This window comes from Saccopteryx bilineata, chromosome 2, assembly GCF_036850765.1.
Source record: "Saccopteryx bilineata isolate mSacBil1 chromosome 2, mSacBil1_pri_phased_curated, whole genome shotgun sequence".
NCBI lineage: Eukaryota > Metazoa > Chordata > Mammalia > Chiroptera > Emballonuridae > Saccopteryx > Saccopteryx bilineata.
The window spans coordinates 125,741,173-125,764,478 of record NC_089491.1 but is presented as its reverse complement, the minus strand read 5'-3'; the positions used below and the strand labels follow the sequence as shown (position 1 = coordinate 125,764,478).

Genomic DNA, 23,306 nt, shown 5'->3' with positions numbered 1-23,306 from the left:
TTACAAGTTCTAGTTTAAAAGCACAACGTCCATCTTCGGAATTTCTGCCAAATTCACTCTTAATATGACAAACGCTGTCATACATTTTAAATAGCAAACTGACATGCATAACTACATAAAACTCTTTATTTTTAATTCATAAATCTTAATGGATATAGAGTGCCTGATTTTAAATAAATGGATCCTTTAAACAGATAATGGTGATTATACTATAAATAAGTAGAGTTTCCTGATTCCTTGCATTCTTGTAAAAGCCAAGTAACTAAGTTTCAACACCCATATCAGTGTGTGGTTATGGTTTTCTAACCTTAGATACTAGATATCATAATTTATTTTTAACTCTCTCCCATGGTAGAAATTGAAAACGGGACATTCATACATTTAGCAATTTCTCCTAAGTCCCTTTGCATAATTCTGTAATAGTTTTAGAACATAAACATTTTGTAATATATTTTGCAAGCATGATTTATACACTCGACAGTGGTCAAGGGAAAAGGCCGACTTCAGCAGGGCTGACAGATGTCCTCCTCGGCGACTGTCCTGCTGCTCAGCGTTCATAGCTTCTTCGTGCAATGACTCTTTTGGGGAGTCTCCCCTCTGCAAAGGCGTCACTGTTCTAATTCAGTACTGGCTCCCCTGCATGGACAGATCCAGCCAACCACGTCCATTCGCCTAATGGGATGTGGGTGATCACGGTTTACACCAGGAAGAGCCTGAAATCAGATTCACATCCTCAATCAGTGCTACAAGGCTGACAGGATACCTACTCTCTCTTCCACTACTTTTCATACGAACAGTGGCTGATGCTATTGAGTTTCTGTCTTTAAAATTCTTCTAGATCCCTTTGAGGAAAATTATTACCCCAACAATCCAGACTGAACTCTACTTGAAGGGACCAAGATTAACTAAAAAATGTAGGTTGTAACTGAAAATAAAGCTATGTGGCTTTTCAGCAATTGGACAATTCTGGAGGCATGCAAACTGGGCGTGCAGTCCAGGACACGTGCTTTCTCTCCCAACATCAGCTGCAGGTTCTAAAGGACACTACAAGTCCCTCAGGTCCGTAAAACAGAGTCCTGCTCCATGCAAGTTCTTCTTTATAGATGATTAATTCAGTGCTGGCTTCACAGTAAAACACCTTGTTCCAATTTATGAATCATCCATATAGAGTCATGGGTAGCAAGAACAGGGAAAGATGTGGTCTGTTACTTAAGACAGAATATGAATTTGTTTAAAGCTGCTTCATTTATGAAGCAAACATGAACTGTTACCTGCCTAGAGAGAAAAGACAAAAAGAGAGATTAGGGCGTATCTGCTTTCTGCCTCCTTTACATTTTCAATAGCTGAATTCATATGACTATAGAATTAGTAACAAACTTACAATGTATGCTCCACTTACGCAGCCTAAAAGAACTCAGACAAATGTTTTCTTCAATGCAATGATTAGTTTCTATGATCTCCCTGGTAACACAAAACATCTTATGAAATAATCTTATTGTTTATTGTCTGTGTGCTCCTATTGAGTATAAGCTCCATGAGGACATGGAGCTTTATCTTTTTTACTTGCTGCCATATTTCAATACCTAGAACAGCACCAGGCACAAAATAATACTCAATAAGTATTTCTTGCACATAGAAACGGATGAATGAATACCCTAAACTTTCATATCCTCAAACAGGCCACTGATTATCTCTGTTTGTGGTAAGAGGGTTATCAACCTGTGTAGCCTTGAATTTCTCTAACAACGCTATGAAAACGTAGCAGACAGGTGGTAAGGGCAGAGGGTGTGAAGGACAAAGGCAGTGTTAGAGAGAGGTGAAGTGGAAAGAGATGGAGTAGCGTGACAGAGATATCTGGGACAGGTGGAGAAACTGGTCAGAGGCCACCAGCAAGTAATAGACTCCTGGATACTGAGCAATGCCAGTGTCTAAACTGCCTGGCATTAGCAATGGCTTCTCCCAACAGAGGAAATAGCAGCAAGATCTCATTCAATACTGTCAGAAAAAGACAGAAATCCTACTACCACAAAGCCTCTGGGATGTTCATTTGGCCTTAGCACAGTTTATTGTACTTGCTGAAGCAGGCAAGCCAGATTTTAGTTCTGTGCTGGTGTTAAACCACTGAGATTTGGACTCGGCTTTCTAATTTTGCAACTTTCAAGTGAAATATTTGTATTTCCTTATCTATTTTTTTTATTACAGACAGTATCTTTATGCTATCTTCAATCACAACCCCTAAATAAATGTACATTTTTGCATTTCTTTCCTACTCACTACTTCCTCCCTATCTTGGTCCTTATTTATCAAACCCTGGTTTTAAAATGTTTGAGATCATCGCACAGGTTTTGTATAAAATTCCATAGTGTGAGTGATAAGAAGTGTAATATTTTTTCAAGTCTTTCTAAATACATTATACTAAAAACCATATTACATGACAGTTTACCAAAGAGAGAATTCTAGGAACTAGAGAAACTTTATTTAGAAAAGCAAAATTAAATCCTGAAGGAAAATGAAGAAATATTAGAGAAAATATCAGAAATCCAAAATATATAGCAGATATATATATATATATATATATATATTTTTTTTTTTTCATTTTTCTGAAGCTGGAAATGGGGAGAGACAGTCAGACAGACTCCCGCATGCGCCCGACCGGGATCCACCCGGCACGCCCACCAGGGGCGACGCTCTGCCCACCAGGGGGCGATGCTCTGCCCATCCTGGGCGTTGCCATGTTGCGACCAGAGCCACTCTAGCGCCTGGGGCAGAGGCCACAGAGCCATCCCCAGCGCCCGGGCCATCTTTGCTCCAATGGAGCCTTGGCTGCGGGAGGGGAAGAGAGAGACAGAGAGGAAAGCGCGGCAGAGGGGTGGAGAAGCAAATGGGCGCTTCTCCTGTGTGCCCTGGCCGGGAATCGAACCCAGGTCCTCCGCACGCTAGGCCGACGCTCTACCGCTGAGCCAACCGGCCAGGGCTATAGCAGATACTTTAAAAATTAAGCTTAGTTAGAAAAGCAAAAGAGAATCAAAGAAGAGCAAAGTGATATATATCTATACAGATTATCTATCTATCTATCTATCTGTGGCTATAAATATTTAAAATCCTAAATTTAAATGTAGAAAAGCAGGCCTAACCAGGCAGTGGTGCAATAGATAGAACGTTGGACTGGGACACGGAGGACCCAGGTTTGAAACCCCAAGGTCGCCGGCGCAGCCTCATCCGACTTGAGCATGGGCTCACCAGCTTAAGTGTGGGATCATAAACATGCCTCCATGGTTGCTGGCTTGAGCCCAAGATCATCATCTTTATCAATGGGTTACTCACTCTGCTATAGCCCTGCCTCGGTCAAGGGACATATGAGAAAGCAATCAACAAACAACTAAGGTGCTACAACGAAGAATTGATGCTTCTCTTGTCTGTCTGTTCCTATCTGTCCCTCTCTCTGACTCTCTATGTCTCTGTCAAAAAAAAAAAAAAATGTATAAAAGCAAGAATAGGACTCTATTTCTGATTTTGTCCCTGGATTATTTAGCAAAGAAAATAAACTTGAAAGCTGATGACTGTTTTTCCATACAAGAAAACTATAATTTTTGTAGTAAGACCCTGGATTTTTGCAACAACCTCATGAAATAAGCAGGGTGAGTATTATGATTCCCTCACTTTAGTTGTACAACCAGGGCTTAAAAGACAACTGATTCATTCAGGAACACACAGCTAGTTAAATGTTCAGAGCCAAGGCTTGAACCCAGGTCTAATCCCTTCTAACCCTCTGCATCACAATGTGTCTATAGAAAGAGAGCTAAAAACAAAAACAAAAACAAAAACTCCAAAGCTCCACAAATTCTTAGGAAATACCTGGTAAAGGGTCACATGCTCGCCACCTGGCAACCATCATTCCCATATCCTGCATGCTAAATGACCAAGCTTGACTCACACTTATCTGCTTTTCAATCCGAGGGTCTATTATGTTCTTAGATCTATAGGAAACTTCCAGGTTGTTTCTTTTAGGAAATCTTTCTACCAGCCACATTATAAGAAGTCTTTCCTAATCTTACCATGCTGAGATACATCAATAACACTGCTCACTGCAGGTCTACAAACTCATGCCAAACTGGACCTTCTGGGTGACTATGCAGTCCTTCTACCAAGCTCTCAATTAAAATTCTTTGTAGATGACTCCCAAATCTATTATTTGCAGCCCCAACTGTTCTCTGAATTTGTCTAACATATCTGGCCACTAGTCAATATTTACTAACTGCTCCTTCTATTTTCTTTTGATGGCACACCATCTGGAGTCCCAAAGACTCCAGACCACCCTTAGGTAGTCCCTGTAATGTCAAACCTCATATCCCATCAGCAACTAGTTTATTGATTCTTTTACTGCAACGTCTCCAAAATGGCCCATGCTTTCCTGCTTCCGTGGCCCTGACTCTAGTTCAGGTCATCATTCTCTCACATCTGCTTAGAAGGTCATCCTCCTAAGTGGACTCCCTGACTCCAGTACACCACTCCCATCCATCTGCCCTAACAACTGATTACTTCCCTAAAACTCGGTTTTGATTGTATCGCTCACATCTTTTCTGAACCCTCCAACAGCTCCTCATGTTAAAGTGTAAGACCTATACTTGGAATTTTTCAAACTGATCCTACAGTTTCTACTCAGCACTTGAACCCTTTTTTTTTTTTTTTTTTTTTTGTTGCATTTTTCTGAAGCTGGAAACAGGGAGAGACAGACAGACTCCTGCATGCGCCCGACCGGGATCCACCCGGCACGCCCACCAGGGGGCGATGCTCTGCCCACCAGGGGGCAATGCTCTGCCCATCCTGGGTGTCGCCATGTTGCGACCAGAGCCACTCTAGCGCCTGAGGCAGAGGTCACAGAGCCATCCCCAGCGCCCGGGCCATCTCTGCTCCAATGGAGCCTTGGCTGCGGGAGGGGAAGAGAGAGACAGAGAGGAAGGTGCGGCGGAGGGGTGGAGAAGCAAATGGGTGCTTCTCCTGTGTGCCCTGGCTGGGAATCGAACCCGGGTCCTCCACACGCTAGGCCGACACTCTACCGGTGAGCCAACCGGCCAGGGCAGCACTTGAACTCTTTATGTGTGACCTCCACTGGAGTCCAACTGAACAAACTGACTTTGGAACATGGTCTGTGTTTTTGGCCTTTCCGACTTTGTTTATTCCATTTGCACTATCCAGACAATTGGTCAATTTGCTGCAGAAATTGACCAATCACTTACCATCTAGCTCAGTTCCAATGCCACCTCCATTACCTGAACAATGAAACCTTTCCTCTGTTGCTAGTGATCTCTGTCCCTTCAGATAGAGCAACTGGAAATGGGTGTGCATTGCACAACTCGAAGGAATGCCACATCCTGTACAAGCACATGCAGTGGCCTTCCCTTGGATCTCCTACTGAATTTTCCCTGTGAGTTCCTTTAGTTACTTTTTAAACTTTGTAAACTTCTAGTTTCCTTTTTAAAATAGGTTATTATGCATATGTCCTATTTCCTTTTGTAGGCTATAAGCAATTTGAGGATACAACTAGGTTATATTAAGCTTTGCATCCGACAATGCACGAACTAAGAGTTTGTCGGAAAAATGAAGAGTAAAATTTTCCTATATTATGTTGCATTTTATTTCTTTCCCTTAAATTCTGCTATCCACAGTCTAATAAATGAGAAATTCTTGTGGGATGCTACATATGGCTACTTGGCATCAGCTAACTGACCAAGTGGGTTTTTATCTTTTTTTTTTTTTTTTTTTTTTTTTTTTTTTACTTTTCCGAAGCTGGAAACGGGGAAGCAGTCAGACAGACTCCCGCATGCGCCCGACCGGGATCCACCCGGCACACCCACCAGGGGGCGATGCTCTGCCTATCCGGGGCATCGCTCTGTCGCGACCAGAGCCACTCTAGCGCCTAGGGCAGAGGCCAAGGAGCCATTCCCAGTACCTGGGCCATCTTTTTGCTCCAATGGAGCCTCGGCTGCGGGAGGGGAAGAGAGAAACAGAGAGGAAGGGGGGGGGCAGTGGAGAAGCAGATGGGCACCTCCCCTGTGTGCCCTGGCCGGGGATCGAACCCAGGACTCCTGCACACCAGGCCAACGCTCTACCACTGAGCTAACTGGCCAGGGATATTTTCTTATAGATATTTTTCATGTTTAATGTCAGATAAACATAGCTTTGGAGGCAATTTCTCTTAGAGGCAATTTCTGTTGTTTCTAGGTCATGATCTTACATTCCTTCCATGTTCTTTTCTTGTATTTAAAGTATCAAACTCTCCTCTTCATTTTCCAATTATACACTATTTCCTTCAAAGAGCTAACAAACTATTCCACTGCTTTATGTTCTAGTGTTCCAACAGTTGTCCCGCTTTCATGTTTTAGGTAATGAAACCTCCACTGCAGGGAGAGATCCACGCCAGAGATCTGCGTCATTCCCCCGTGCTCCCCCCTTTTCCTGTTAGCCAAGAAAAATGAATATCATCCCTATTATGTCTAATTTTTAAAATCAATAATTACAACTCCCCATTTCATTTCTATCTTGGTACTTTTTACTACTCTTATTCTTAGTCTTCAGCAGATTACTTCTGTCACACCATGGTCCGTCTGCTCTCCCAAACATTTTCCCCAAGTTATACTCCAAGTTCCTTGGAAGTTTTAAACTTGTCCTGGTGCAGGGCCAAGCCAGAGGCTTTACTCTATGCAGTGGGCACTCAATAATGATTACACATGATACACATTTTGACTCTGGAGTCTAAGATTCATGACAATGAGCTGCCTCTTTTTTCTTCCTTTATCCTATCTTCAGCATTTGACTTATTTACTTCTACATACGCAAGTCTATTTTTGGTTTTATTTCCATAAATTTTATTCTCACAATATTGCAATACTCTTGAGATATTCATCTCTCCGTTCATTTACTGAACAAATATTTATTCATCACTTACCTACACTATTTATTCAACATTATGTACTTTGGTGGGATTCCAAAATGAAATTCAGAAACAAACCTGCCTTCTTTTAAGAGCTTATCTTTTTGGAGAAGACACAAAATGTCTACACAAGAAACTGCGATTTCCTGCTAATATATTAGTATTATATGTCATATGAAACGTAACACGAAACACAGAGGACCATAAAGAGAGATTACTTTCATTAGGGTAGTCGGCTTTTTAGAGGTGGTAGTATCTGAGCTGAGTCTTGAGAGAGCTTGGCAGAGATTCTGGGTAAGGTGCTTTATGAAGGATAATACCACTTTGTCATTTTCTACTGATATATGATAAATGTTTTTCTAAAAAATTCAGGACTTCTTTTTTAACCTGTCTACTTTGATTTGTCTTATACATGGATAATATTTTATAGTTTAGGAAAATAAATTAATCATTTCCCATATGAGTATATTATCCCTTGCTGTGTACACTGTACTGTTCTATTTACGAAAATCAGCAAATCAAACACACACATGCACACAAAATAAAAATATCTTCTTAAAAGTATTAAAAATTAAAAAAATATTTTATTGAGGCAAGAATATATGAGATCTACCCTCAACAAATTTTTAGGTATACAACATAGCATTGTTAACTATAGGCATAGGGCTATAGAGCAGGTCTTACTATCTTCTTACCAACTTTCACTTAGGGTTTAATCATTCACTCAACAAGCATTTACTCATTTAACAAGCATTTATTGAGAACCTACCATATGCAGATGTCAAGTAAGGAGACACAGTAAGAACCAGACAGACTCAGTTCCTGTCTTTGTTCCTCGAATAGTAAGTGTATGCCTAAGTTGCTTGACTACAGTTGCTTTAAAATGCCATCTTTTTTCCCTCTTAAACAATTGCCCTGGGTTTTCCCATTAGAATCTACTATCCAAATGTCACAGGACAAATGTTACAATTAAAACCACATGATTAAAGACCAGTGTGCTAAAACAGGATCTCAGCAATGTAATCCAAAACCAAACAGTGGACATTACTTGAGCCTTTAAGACTCAGTTAACCATTTAATGTGCGATTTGTGGACATCTGGCTTAAGGAAACTGAAATGGCACACAGAGAAGATATAGTGAGGCTTGTGTTGGGCTTGAAGGGCAGAGGAATTGGTTTCCCAGAAAATAAAATGACTTTTTTCCTTGGGTAATATGACTCCAGAAAATAAAAAGAGTTGATCTAAGTGTGTATTCATTTACATTATTTGACAGGAAATAAATGAGTCTAGAGAGAAGCCAGGATTCACGTTTTGGACATAGTGACCAAGGGCATGATTAAAGGCAAAAATGAAATCTGAACATTAACAAGGTTAAAAAGTATTAGAGAAAAATGAAACATAATTATTATTGTATCATGTTATCTTGGGTTGTTGAAAGTGATGCTCTATAACTGTAAAAGTGAGCCTTCCTAGAGGAGGCAAAAGGCTCTGTGACCCATTTTCCTGGTAAAGTTTTAAACAAGAGATAAATGTCAGAATCTGGGACAAAAGTGAAAGTTGCAAGGACAGTGACCTATAAGGAAAAGGTCAAGATCACCACCACTGACCGCATCCACATGGTTTAGGAGAGTAAGCAGTCCTCTGAGCTGAGAGAGTACAGGGAAGAGCTCAAGAGCATGAGAGAACACCGATGCCCTGTAATCAATGTGCCCAGGATCCCACGGGCATAATAGAATTAAGAGCCAGTTAGCAGAAGTGAAAGTGAGAAGAGCATGGATCAACGTTGGAGCAGGTTAGTGCCTTTCAGGGTGCTCCCAAGAGGATCTGGAGTTTGGGAGCTGGGAGAGGAAATGTGAACATCAGTGCCTGCCTTCAGGACATGTGTTCTCACTCTCCTTTTCCCCACAAGCCCTCCGCAGACCCATACGATCACAACAGGATCTGGAGTTTGGGAGCTGGGAGAGGAGATGTGAACATCAGTGCCTTCAGGACATGTGTTTTCACTCTCCTTTCCCCCACAAGCCCTCCACAGACCCACACGATCACAACAGGATCTGGAGTTTGGGAGCTGGGAGAGGAGATATGAACACCAGTGCCTTAAAGACATGTGTTTTCACTCTTTTCTCCCACAAGCCCTCTGCAGACTCACACGATCACAACAGGATCTGGAGTTTGGGAGCTGGGAGAGGAGATGTGAACATCAGTGCCTTCAGGACATGTGTTCTCACTCTCCTTTCCCCCACAAGCCCTCCGCAGACTCACATGATCACAACAGGTGTCTGCACTGGCTTATATATTCAGTGCATCCTGGGATCTGCACTGTGATGAGCCACAATGATTACCAGTCATGTGGCAGATAGCACTTTACCTTCCCTCTCCTGACTGTAAGATATTTTGAGCTTTTCTCCTTTTCCTTAAAATGGCAAAGAAATGTTTTTAGGTTTTGCTTGTTTTAGCATCTAACAAATGAAATAACTTTTTCTATCATACTATAGTAATTACACCTAATTGAAACTGATTTTGTCTACTCTTGCTCTCTTAATAATATTTTATTTTAGTCCTAATTGATTCTATTCTCTTGTGAAATTATTTTCTGGCCTCAAAAATAGTAAATACTTAACTGTTCACTTTTTATGTATCTCCCATTCAAGATGAACCACTCATCAGGACTAACATTGCTTTGCCTTTCAAAGCTTCAGAACATAACAATGGATTTGAAATGCACAGTTCAATTATGTAGCAGCTTTTCAGTTAACATACTGACATCAGCTTAATATAAATAGAAGACAATGCATTTTGTTTCTAAATTTTGGCATCTAAGATGCAGTATAGTTCTCATTAAATCTTTCAGCTTGAATTCTAAAAACTTACCAATGTACAAAAGTAACAGTGTTGATACAAGCCACAATTACACTTCTTGAAACTCTCTCTCTTTTTCTTGCAACATACTGAAAAACAACAAGAAAAATGCTTATTTACTTTTGGACAGAGATTCTGAAGTACACCATGATCTGACCACACCATGATTTGACCATTGTAAAAGGCGCCCCACCCCATAAATTCAATAACAAAAGGTTGCACAGTTAAGTAGGGAGCTTACCTTCATAAATATTACTATAAGGAGGAGGGAAGACTTTATCTGAAACTATAGTCTCCCCAAATAGTTTATAAAATTCTCTACGCATATACACATACAAAAAATGCTTATATGCACTTAACATGTGAATATATCTATATCTATATATATATATATAGATAGATAGATATAGATAGATACACACACACACACACACAGGCATACACTTGAGAGAAAATAACATGAGAAAGCATCAGTACTGGGGCAATACAGCAAGGTAAACAAGTGATCAGGGTCAGCTACAGTAAATGGAAGGTATCTTAAAACAATTTTTATATTTAGAGAAAATATTGAATAGCCAAATATATTAAGTATGCAAAAGGAAAATCACATAGAACAATGATTTTCAACCTTTTTACACTTGGGGACCAGTGAAAACAGGATAATTATTTCAGGGACCACCAATGCAGAAATCACCATGAGCACAAGCGAATTTAACTAAGATCATTGGGTCTATAATCTTTATACAGCATCAGAATGATTTACTCTTTCATGGACTGGCAGGAAATTTCTGGTGGCTGGTACGTAGGTCAGCAATTGAAAACCACTGACATAACAGAGTATCATGACTAAGTTTGGGGTGACAGGCTTACAACACAGTGTGCAGGTGCTGGTTTATTGAGTTGCACACCTGAAACCTGTACCCCCCAAAAAGTCAATAAAAAAGTAAATAAATATTTTAAAAAGATTTTTTTCATATCAAAGGTAAATAAGTAAATAAAATTTTTAAAAAGATTTTTAAAAAGTATCTTGACTAGGAAGTGATACTATGAATCAAAGTTTATAGAAGAATGAGATAAAGGTAGAGTTTAGAGGGGTTAAGAAAAAGAGAAACTTTGTGGCAGCAGCTCAGACAAAACATAATAAAGATGTGAATGAAGATAATCACTGTTGGCAAAGAAAGGGCAGACAGAGCTTGTAAGGGCCTTGAGAGAGGAATCAGTATGCCTCAGTAAAAGGGTGCAAAAGAATAAGCAAAGATGCCTACCGAGCTCCATGACCAGGAGACTGAGCAAGATTGTGCTTAGAGGAATAAGTAGAGAGGACCACTTCTGATTCCCTAAGAAGGGTGTGAAGTTATTCTACAGGTAAATGGAGATGTAGGCTTGCAGAGAGAGTAAGAGGTTAGGAGTGTAGACAAAGACTTGGAAGACACTGGTTGGGAGCTGCTATTATAAGAGTTAAGAGTGAACAATTTCTATTTATTTTATTTATTTATTTATTTATTTGTATTTTTCCGAAGATGGAAATGGGGAGAGACAGTCAGACAGACTCCCGCATGTGCCCGACCGGGATCCACCCGGCACGCCCACCAGGGGGCGATACTCTGCCCCTCCGGGGCGTCACTCTGTTGCAACCAGAGCCACTCTAGCGCCTGGGGCAGAGGCCAAGGAGCCATCCCCAGCGCCCGGGCCATCCTTGCTCCAATGGAGCCTTGCTGCGGGAGGGGAAGAGAGAGAGAGAGAGAGGAAGGAGAGGGGGAGGGGTGGAGAAGCAGATGGGAGCTTCTCCTGTGTGCCCTGGCTGGGAATCAAACCCAGGACCCCTTGCATGCCAGGCCAATGCTCCACCACTGAGCCAACCGGCCAGGGCTATTTTTTTTTTTTTTTAGAGGAGGGGAGATAGAGTGACAGACTCCAGCATGCATCCTGACTAGGACTCATTTGGCAACCCCCCATCTGGGGCCGACACTCGAACCAATCGAGCCACTGGCTGTGAGAGGGGAAGAGGGAGAGGGAAGGAAAAAGTAGATGGTTGTTTTTTAAGTGTGCCTTGACCAGGGATTGAGCCCAGGACATCTGCACACCAGGCTAATGCTCTATCTATTGAGCCTACTGGCCAGGTCCAAGAATGAACAACTTCTAACAGATGTTATGAGCATGTTACATGGTACATGAAATGACGATGTCAAGCTTACTTGCATACACATTTATTAAAATAAAATACCTTATCTCATTATCCTCTTCATTAATCTGTATATTTTCAACTGCCCTTGTAAGATTTGGTTGTTTCTTCTGCAAAAAGAACAATGACATGTGATAAAAATATCAATATATCAGATAGTATTTAAGAGATAAGTGGTCTCCACTTTTAAAAAGTATCTTGTTTTTATGTTTAAAAGAATAAAAAGCCACAAACAAACTTTGTATCAGTAACTCCAATAGCAGTTTTCCTCAGCATGCAAAAATGTGTCTCCAATAATCAATTGTAAAAAGAAAATGCATGGTATTATCCACTCAACATTTTTAGAATGTTGGAGGCAAAAAATGTAATAAGGAAACTGAAAGATTTAAATAATAATCAAATTTGAAAGACATTTCAAAAAGCTGAGTCACAATGATTTAGCACATTTTAAAATTTTAGACAGGCTGCAATAAGAAGAGAACAAAAGAGTAGAAATCCAAAATAGTAGATAATACAAATGCCGTATCTGTTTGGCCTTAAGCATATCTTAAGATTTTCAGCATATTTTCTTTTGAGTTGTATCTTTCACTTTCTTATTTAAAGTATTAAAACCAGTTGCCCCTTCTTCAGTGTGCATTCTCAGCCACAGCAGTTGTCCCCAGAGCCTAACAAGGCATTGGGAAGAAACCTTTCTAAGATTTCAATTGCCTTGAGTCTATGTGAAGGTTAGTCTTCACCGATTTTATGATTTTTCTTGGCGAGATCCTTCCTCAGAACAGGGCAGTTTGTTTGCTAATCATTTATGTAAATCTGGTAAGAACAATCAATATGTAAAGTTTAGAAAGTTTCTGATTAAGAAAAAAAAGAAAAAAGAAAAAGCAACACTTACCTTCCAGTATAAGGCTCCAACACCAAAGCCAATTACGAGAGAAAAGAACACCGCCACCGCCATGGCTGCCCACTGTAGGCTGGCGTCGCCAATGGAATTCGAGGCCTTCCCTGCAATGTGAGTAGCACAGTGGTGAACACAGCACAGGATGCTAGAGGTTTGCTCTTACTGCTCTGGCACTTCCGAACTGTTTCCATAATGTGCTCTTGACCTGTCTCTGTTTAAAATATTCAAACTGCTGATTCTTCTGCTGTGTATGGTTTTGGAATAGCAACACAAATCCATGTAGTCTCCAAAAAGTAAGTCAATTGAAAAAAGAAAAAACAAACAAACAAAACAAAATGCCACAAACAAAAGGAGATCTGACTTAGTTAATATTGATGCATAGGGAATACAGATTTGATGTATTTCTCGGGGGATGGGGGGATGATTTATACTACCAAGCAAATCCATCCTCTATGGCTTTATCTTCTAATATCTTTCATTTTCTCATTCTCAACATCTAGCCAAGCAATTGTAAAGATGGCATTTTATAACCCAGATCATAGTCTGCATGCATTAAGCTCTATCTGGCCTGCCACAAATATTGTCATTCTATGTATAATGTGGTTAGACTACTTTTAGGTACCCCCTGCATAGAATTATGGTGTTTCCTCATTGTACGTTCAACGCACACTTCCTCGATGTTAGGCAGGAACTGGCACTGTGCTAATGGACAAGGTTTGATTTCTCAGACTTTTTATTTTGGAAAGTCTGAGACCACTGAACATTAAAAAATGGCTGAAAGCACCAGTATCTCCCCATTACTTGCTCTAAATTAGCTTGGAACGCCTTCCTGTTCCTCTCCAACAAGGGTCTCTACCATCCAACACAGCTTAACATTTGGACAGATACTTCTCCGATTCCTGACAGGGAACAACTTTGTAATTTGAAAGCACTGACATTGCCATTTTGGAAGTTAAAAATTCTCAGCTTTCTTTTGAAGAGGCAATAGATTAGGAAATTAATACATTTTCAATAATTCTATGATAAATATAAACTAATCCAAGATAAAATGACTGCTTTTGGCTATGATACTGTACCAGATTATTTGAGTTGCTGTCAGCCTACAGTCACCTATTGAACATATAAAGTACCTAAATATAGTACATAATATAAAAGAACTGAATCACTATATGTGTATAAACATTTACTAGGAAAAAATAAACTCATAAGTTTAACCTGAGAGTCAAGACCCAATCTCTTATCTCTAGTGAGAACAGGAACTGCCTATTTTCCCACCATTTATAAATTAAAAGTAGAAAATTCACTAATATTCTATGTTCCCATAGGGGTTCTAATAATCGGGTGTGTGTGAGCTCACATGTGTGTGTTGGGGAGTAGTGAGTGGTGGAATGTAGTGAAGGGACAGTGGGACTGGGTAGACAGGTAGGGGCCTTCCATTCACATAACAATAAATTGCTCATTTAAGACTTGATTAAGCTTGTGTGACCTACCCCACCCATATCCTAACAAGCCCCAAGGAAACTACAGTTTAGGCATCTTCAATTGGAGCTCAACATGAATTCGCTCACCAAAATAAGCCTGAGTTATAAAATGGGATTCGGTATAACTGAAGTGTTATTATTATTACAATAATACCATTACTTTAAGGGTCATGTGCACTAGCCTGGGATTTAATCACTGTAAAAGTTTTCTATGAGAAAAAGGATTCAAAATGATAAGCAATTCCTACAGTTTTAGGAATTTTAATTTTACTCTATAAATAAACTGGTGGTCTTTGTACTCGGTAACATGGATTGCTGGTGCGTAATTTTGGTAGATTTGACCAGGTAATATTCTTGAGGGGCCCTAACCAATGACCACTGAGAGAAGAAAGAAAGCTATTGATATTTTTTTTCCCCAATACCAAAGGAAACTAATGAGCTAGGATGGTGCAGTGGAGAATTCCACACATTACATCTGGGAAGCCAGATGTCCTGAAATCAAGGCAGCTGAACACCATGTTCTTCTTGTTTTATCCAAAGGCCAAATCTTGACTTGCACCATTCAGACCAGAGAAGAGACCACACACACTAGCAAAAAAGCCTAGAGAGTAATGTATTCTGGCAGTCATCACTTAAAATTATCCTCAGGTAGAAGAAGGGACAATGCCACGATGGAGGAGGAACCTAACTAAGGCGTGTTCCTATCTTCAAGCTCTCAGAATACTGTGACTTTTTAACCACTTTGAAAATTCCACCCCCGGAACTAGGGCCCCAAGCAAGTTCCTGGAAACGGACTGTCCACCAGCAGCAGCCCTCCTGCAGGCACAGGGCGGGAAGGGCCTGGTCAAGATGGGGAGGAGAACCGGACACAGGAACTGAGCATAGCTTCCTACAAATGCCAAGGTTTCCTCAATTTAGTTCTTTCTTCTGTTAATTCAAGTGGCTTAATAGCCCGGCCTTTGGTTCCCTCTAATGCTACTGCCATCTCTCTTGCATGGAGAGAAAAAAATGATATTAGAAAAGGCTTGCTTACACCTCTCTCTCTAGCCTGACTCCCAACACGTGCTACTGCTGTTACCCACCAAAGGATCCGTGAGATTTGAATTGGGTGCCTCAACGCCCATGTGAAGGGTATCTGGGGCCAAAGCCCAAGTCAGAAACAAAGCCTTGCTTTTATGTAATGATTGCCCAAAGAAACTTTGTGGAATGAGGGAGCTCATCTGGATAGGATTTGAGTAATCCCAAGTTCCTGGGTTGTTAATACAGTAATTGTATCTTAGTATTACAAAAATGGTCCACCGTCCAGAATTTGTGGGAACTGACTTGTTTGGTTTGATTAATAATACCCAACATCTGTACAAATACAGAACGCAAAAAACTGTGCTACAAATTTGCTGAACTCCTTTTCTGAGTAAATCTGTTTACAAGTATAACTCCTGTGAACAGGGATCTTGGCCCTTAGAAAACACGCTATGCAGTGCTGCCTCCTAGTTCAGATCCGAAGCTCACCATAGGCTTGCCAGTCACTGACCCACAGCCTTAGTGCTTCTAATAGTTCTAATCATTAATGATGAACACATATTGCCCATACGGCATGGCTCCAAGTATACACGTATTAACATTTGAAACTCATAGAAACCCCACGAGGGAGGTACTGTCATCCCTTTGATTAGGGTTCCAGAGAGAATACCTTGCCCAAGGTCACACAGCTAGGCAAGGCCTGGGATATAACCCCAAGGCAGTCCGACTGGACTATGTCTAGAGGAGATGTATAAAGTAATATCAAAGTAAGGATTTCCTCCTATTTCATTTAAATGCTGTCTGCAAGGATCGCAAATAAACATTTTTAAATATCCTTTTAGCCTGGTACAGAAGTTATTACTGAAACTTTGAAAATACAACTCCCTTTGCATGACCTGGATTCTCCCTTAGAAGCTAGAGAGGAGACCAACAATTCTGGACTGCTCCTTCAAACGGCCCAGAGTCCCCTGGTTAGCACAGGTACTTTTTGGCTGTTATCCTTGAAAACTAGCATGCTTTCTTCACATTTCTCTGACCCTATTCCCAAAATAGTTCTCCCTCCTGTCTGCTACTACTAAAAACATTTACATATGTCTAATATATATATATATATATATATATATATATATATATATATATATTAAGTTGACTCTCTCAAAACTTAACTATCCTTGATATCTGAGGAGGACCCCCTGTAGATACAAAAAATCTGCAGTTGCCCACATTCCCTTTATGAAATGGAATTGATCAGCGCACACAGTGGGTCTTCCACATCTGTGAACTCCCAACTGCAGACAAAATTAGTTCAGGTAGTTACTGAAAAAAAAGGTCCATGTATAAGTGAATCTCCGCAGTTTAAACCAGTGTTGTTCAAGGGTCAACTGTATATTTTATACATGCATAGGCATGATATGTGAATATAACAAAATACTGAGCATCTTATTTATATCTGTTTCTCTTACGATAATGCAAGCTCAAGAAGAGCTGGTTTGATGCAGGGGTATCTAAGTGACACATTTATGAGTGACATCACCTGGCTAAAAGCTGCATACTGTGCAAGGCCTAGATTTTTCACAAAAAGGACCAAAAAAAAAAAAAAGGCAAAAACACAAGTAAAGATGACTGACCATTCCTTTTGCAATTTAAAAAATTCCCTCATACTCAGAGGCATAGGACTGAAGAGGTGTTTTGCATTCACTTTGTCTTTTAAGGTATGTAGGAAAGACTTTTGCTTCCAACCATGTGGTAGCAGACTAGCCTTCCCAACCTAAATAATTATTATACTAGACAAATTATCTGAGGTATTGTTTTCAGACATTAGCCAATAGGCTGTACAAGAGTGTAATCCTGGTGAGAGTGAAAACACACACAACAAGGCCCAGGATTATATGTACTGATTTTCTGGCTGGAAGGCACCTTCCGACTGAAGCATGGAAGATGGAACCCAAGTAGGCCTCAGTATTCTCATGGAGGCAGGAAATCGGACTGAAGTTCAGGGTTTCTGACATGGCCGGAGTGTTGTAGAGCAGGGTTAGTTGGAGGAAAGGAGCCAAGCAGACAAGGAGCCCCAGGATTCTTCAGAAGAGTCCCCTTAAGTCACTGGTCAAATAATAAGCTATCTATGCTCAGGGAGAGACTTCACAAAACCTGACAATAAACAATATGATGTCTGGAAGCTATGACTTTATCAGAGACCGTGACAGTCATTCAGAGACCAAAGAGTTCTGACGAGTATGGAATGGAAAGGTTTTCTAGCTACTAAGTGACTTAACAGGCATGTAGTGTATACAGAATGGATATACTCAGGACAAAGGGATGAGTCACATCCTGGTGGGATGGGCAAGACAATGAGAGATTTTATAATGCTACTCATAATAGCACACAATTTAAAACTTATGAGTTACTTCTGGAATTTTCCATTTAAAATAGTCAGGCCACAGTTGACTATGGGTAACTGAAACTACAGAAAGCAAAAACTACCGTGGTTGAGATGCCCACTGGAACAAAACTCAACAGTCTCTAAAGGACTGCTACAAAACCTAGGTGCTCACTAACGTAGTATCCATCGTATCCAGCACATTTTTAATAATTAGCAGCCATCTAAAGGGAAATGTGATGCATAATCAGAGAGAAGAAAATAATCAGTCAATAGAAAATAATCCTGAGATAACCTACATGCTGAAATTAAGGACAAGAAATTTAGAGCAGCTATTATAACTGTATCCAAGAGCCAAAACTATAGTATTGTTGAATATCATATGAATAGTCTGTATATTCATGAGTAATATGAATACATGGAGGAAAATCTCAGCAGAAAAATATAAAATGTGGTCAAATGGAAATTCTATAATATAAAGTACAAGATTAGAAATGAAAACCTGCCCATGATCCAAATCCATAGAATGTTAAACACCAAAAGTGAACCTTTTGTAAACTATGGGTGATAATGATATGTCTATGCAGGTTCATCAATTGTACCAAATGTCCCACTCTGGTGGGGAGGCTGATAATGGGAGAGGCTACACATGGGTGGGGGCAGGAGATATGTGAGAAATCTCCGTACCATCCCCTCAATTTTGCTTCAACTATTCTAAATTTTTTTAAATTAAAAATGTCAACAAAATGAATTAGATAAAAAAACAGCAGATTGGTGATGGCAGAAGACAGAGTCAGGGAACTTTAAAACAGATAAGCAGAAATTATTCATTTTGAAGAATGAAGAGAGGTTTAAAAAAAGAAAAAGAAAAACTGAACAGAATCTCCATGATCTGTAAGACAATATCAAACTGCCCCATATAAGTGATTTGTCTCTCAGAAGGAGACGTGGGACAATAAAAAATAAAAAGTTATGGTAAAATCTTCCCCAAATTTGGGGGAAATAAACTTATACCTTCAAGAAAGATAAACACAAAGAAAACTACAACTTGGCTTAGTTAACCTGCTAATCAGAAGAAAATGTGAAAAGAAGGCAGAGGAAAAAATGTCCTAATACATACAAGAAAAAAACATATACAAATGTTGGTTGCCTTTTTGTCAGAAACAATAGAAGCAGGAAGACAGAGTAACATCATTAAAGGACTGAAAGAAAAAAATTCTGTTAATCTAGTAAATAATACCTGTAATACTAAAGAAAAAAATACATATTTCAATTAAAAGAAAAAAAGATTATGGCCAGCAGATATGCACTACAAGAAAAGATAAAGGAGTTATTCAGCCTGGAAGGAATGAATACTGGATGGAAACTTGGATTTCCAAGAGGGAATGAAGAGTACAAGAAATAATAAATATATGGGTAAATAAGATGATGATGGTTTAAATCAGTAATAAGACTCTAGCAGTGTTTGTAACTATGAAGGTATATATGTCAGTGCAGCACAAAAGATGGCTGGGGGTAAGAGGCAGTATCCTGTTTCAAGGTTCTTACTATTTTTTGAAGTGTTACGGTATTAACTCTAAGTAGGATATTATGAGTCAGGATGCATATCGTGTAATTCCTAAAGCAACCACAACATAAGGCCAAGAGGTGTTGTTGAAAATCCCACAGAGTAAATAAAATACAATGAACATACACATATATACAATTACACACTTTAACCCAGAAGAGGACTGTAAAGAAGGAACAAAGGATCAATAAATAAACAGAAGCAAACAGGAAACAAATAACAAAACGATAAACCCATACCCAACCATACCAATAATTGTATTATATATAAATGAATGAAATACTAATTAAACATTAGAAAAACTGGATAAAATAGCAAGGCCCAAGTATATCCTGTCTACCAGAGATGTACTTTAAAAAGAAGAAACAGCCAAATCCACAATGAAAAGGCAAGATTTTTAATTCCCCTTCTCGCAGTAACTGATAAAAGATTAGACAAAAAATTTAATAAGGATACACTATAGAAGATCTGAACAACACTAACAACCACTTTGATGAAATTTGAGAATGCTACACCTCATACCTGAGTAATACACATAAATAACTCTCAAATTTCAAAAGATTACAATGCATGTTCCCCAACAATAACAGAATTCATTTAGAAACCAGTAACAACAGTAAGATATCTAGTAAAAACACACTTTTGACTTCAATCAACCCATGAATCAAAGAGGAAATCGTAAGATGTTAAAACTATTTTTAAAGAAATAATAGTGGAAACATATCAAAATGTATAGGCTGCAGCTAAAGCGGCTTACAAGGAAATTTATACTTTTAAGGTTCTTATATTAGAAAAGAAGAATGATTTAAAAAATCAATAATCTTTCCACCTTAAGAAGCTAGAACAAACTGAGCAAATCTTTATTATATGCGGCTTAAGTGTCTGTTTGTCGCTGATAGCTTATTGGTTGCTTGCGTAACTGTACTAGCCAATGGGGTGAAGTTGCCAAGGCATTCAAATAGTCCCGCCTTCTGGCATGCCACCTCACAAATTGAGGTTAAAGATTGTAGCAATTATTATGCTGTTAAGAAATCTTAACACCAGAAGGGGTCTTTGCAATGGTACAAGACTAGAGGTTCTCCAATTGAAAAATAATGTCATAATAGCTAAGTCTTTGACTGGCTCCTCTAAAGGTGAAATACATGTCATTCCAAGAATTGATTTGGCTCCATCTCAAACAGGGTTGCCGTTTCAATTGAGACGTAGACAATTTCCTGTAAAACTTTCCTTTGCTATGACCATCAATAAGTCTCAGGGCCAAACGCTTAAGCGTGTTGGCATTTTTTTACCTGAGCCTGCATTTGGACACAGTCAACTTTATGTTGCCTGTTCAAGAGTTCGTGAAAGAATGGACGTAAAATTAAAAATAATTGATGGTCCTCTGCAAGGCGAGCTTAAAAATGATGGAAAGATCTACACAAGAAATGTTGTGTACAAAGAGATCTTTGACATGTGAATTAACATTTTATTATTTAAATCACCTTTATTTATTGAGCTAGCGGTGGCTCTTAAGAAATGTACCGCCAGTGGTTTCCTTCATTGCACTCTACTTTAAGCAATTAAGCAAGTAGAAGGGGGAAACCCCGTGGGGCAGTAAGCAAAGGGGCATCCTCGCCTGCCCTGGGTAATTCAGTTTGAATTAGCAGACACCTTTGCACAAATCATTTTAATTACAATTTATAATATCTAGAACAGCAGTCATTTCATATGACCGCAGGGCTTTCTAGTTAAACCATAACAGAATGAAGGAAATAATAAAGTTTAAAAATCAAAGAAATATAAACAAATAGAATTTAAGAAGCCAAAAGTTTTTTTTTTTTATTGATTTTTTTTTTTTTGTATTTTTTCGAAGCTGGAAACGGGAAGAGACAGTCAGATAGACTCCCGCATGCGCCCGACCGGGATTCACCCGGCACGCCCACCAGGAGCGAAGCTCTGCCCACCAGGGGGCGATGCTCTGCCCCTCTGGGGCATCACTCTGCCACGACCAGAGCCACTCTAGCGCCTGGGGCAGAGGCCAAGGAGCCATCCCCAGCGCCCGGGCCATCTTTGCTCCAATGGAGCCTTGGCTGCGGGAGGGGAAGAGAGAGACAGAGAGGAAGGAGGGGGTGGGGGTGGAGAAACAAATGGGCGCTTCCCCTATGTGCCCTGGCCGGGAATCGAACCCAGGTCCCCCGCACGCCAGGCCGACGACGCTCTACCGCTAAGCCAACCGGCCAGGGCCTTTTTTTTTAATTGAGAGATGGGAGGCAGAGACAGATTCCTGAATGCACCCCAACAGGGATCCACCCAGCAAGCCCCTTAACCAGGTAATGCTCTGCCTGTTTGGGAGCCATCCTCAGCACCCAGGCCAACTTTGCACGAACCAACCATTCAAGTCATGACATTGGGAAGGGAAGAGAGAGAGAGATGAGGGGAGGGAGGGAGAAGCAGATGGTTGCTTCTCCTGTGTGCCCTGACCAGGAATAGAACCCAGGACTTCCACAGGCTAGGCTGATGCTCTACCACTGAGCTAACTGGCCAGGGCCCAAAAGTTGCTTCTTTGAAAAGATTAATCCATAATTAGTAGGAAAGATCTTAATTGACTAACACACATAGAGTCCCTTTACAAAACTTGTCAGATCTGAAGTATTCTGTAATTCAGAATATGAAGAGTTCTGAAGGTTTGGTTCTGCATGTATTGTATATTATATATATCCTCAGTGAGCAACCTGCAATCAAACACATTAACATCCTATAGTGAAATGTATAAATATTCACTTTTAAAAGGAAAAAGGCGATATATATCCTCATTTTAATTTAGGTCAAGTTTTAGGGGCAAAGATTCCCAAACAAATTGGATATTAGAGGTTCTTTTAAAAAAATGTCCTGAAATGTAGAACTGCTACTGTGGATTTGTAATAAAGTCATGGCTTCTTTTTACTGACAGCTCTTCTATGTCCCTAAATATATGACAGTGCCCTATTACTAAGTCTTAAAATTTAGATTTTCTTAGCTAAGATCACAGCATGAATTTTTTTTGTACAGCTTCTATGAGACTGGGTCAGAATATTCAGTAAATCTAATAATCTTTGCCTGGATTTGAAAAGAGGACCTTAGACTTCCAGGAAACTGAACTCCTGGCCAAAGAAGACAGAAATTTCAGGGAGAGAAGCCATTCTCCTCCAACATATAACTGTATAGTAAAATAATAAAATCATCAAATTTCAAACACAATATTGATATATACAAAATTGAAAGTATCCTTAGAATTCCACACAACTAGCATTTGTACTTTCCATTTTCAAATTCCATTTTTGTCAGGCAAATTCTACACGTAACACATTTTAAGTCAGCAATGAGAAAAGCTTAACTCATAGTTCTAAAAGTAATTTCATGTCTTATTTAAAGTAATCTTAGCAGAAAATTAATTGGCTCAACCATTATCTCAAATTTCAGGGAAACCCAATTCTACAAAGCTAATATTTCCCAAGAAGACCAGTGATGGAACAGTATTAACAGTAATAATTGTAGAAATTTCCTTTAGAGCCCATGCAATACTCCTAGGGATGCTAATTGGAGCCATGCATGCATTAAATCAGATATATGTACTTACTATTACTGCTACTGCTGTCATTCCTAAGGGAGTTGGCTGCAACAGGGGGATACATAAATGGTTTTGTGACACTGACTCTGGAATCTAAATAGAAAGCAATAACGTGTCAGTGTTGTGTGGCGAGTTAAATAAATTACAGAGTTCCCAAAAGGCCAAGTGCAATACCAGAGTACTTTTGCAGGTCCACTTCCTGACTCTAGATTATTCAGATCCTATTGATTTCATGCTGAGTCCTGCTGTTCTAGTTTTATTGAGACATTTACCAGTCACCTTATAGAACAAAGATTCATTGCTCATACAGGCTAATAAAAGTAAGAAAATGCAAACCGTTCATAATCGGTCATATAAGAAACAGTGATGTAATTAAGATTTTGTATTATAGGAATTCTGGGGAAAGTG

At 39.6% G+C, this 23,306-nt stretch overlaps 1 protein-coding gene across 4 annotated transcripts in view; it reads right to left on the bottom strand.

Annotated features, from left to right (window-relative positions):
* Nucleotides 1-589: 589 nt before the first annotated feature.
* The window catches only part of KITLG (KIT ligand), an 89,267-nt gene continuing 66,550 nt past the window's right edge, over nucleotides 590-23,306 (bottom strand). For 2 of the 4 annotated variants that reach the window (XM_066257779.1, XM_066257781.1), the window contains 5 exons: nucleotides 22,908-22,991; nucleotides 12,862-12,971; nucleotides 12,015-12,082; nucleotides 9,803-9,879; nucleotides 590-1,275 (listed from right to left, as the gene is read on the bottom strand). In XM_066257779.1, coding sequence (XP_066113876.1) covers nucleotides 9,840-9,879; nucleotides 12,015-12,082; nucleotides 12,862-12,971; nucleotides 22,908-22,991 — 302 coding nt within the window. In that variant the 3' untranslated portion in view covers nucleotides 590-1,275; nucleotides 9,803-9,839. The remainder of the gene's footprint in view (nucleotides 1,276-9,802; nucleotides 9,880-12,014; nucleotides 12,083-12,861; nucleotides 12,972-22,907; nucleotides 22,992-23,306) is intronic. The other 2 variants (XM_066257780.1, XM_066257782.1) reach the window with 2 other exon arrangements.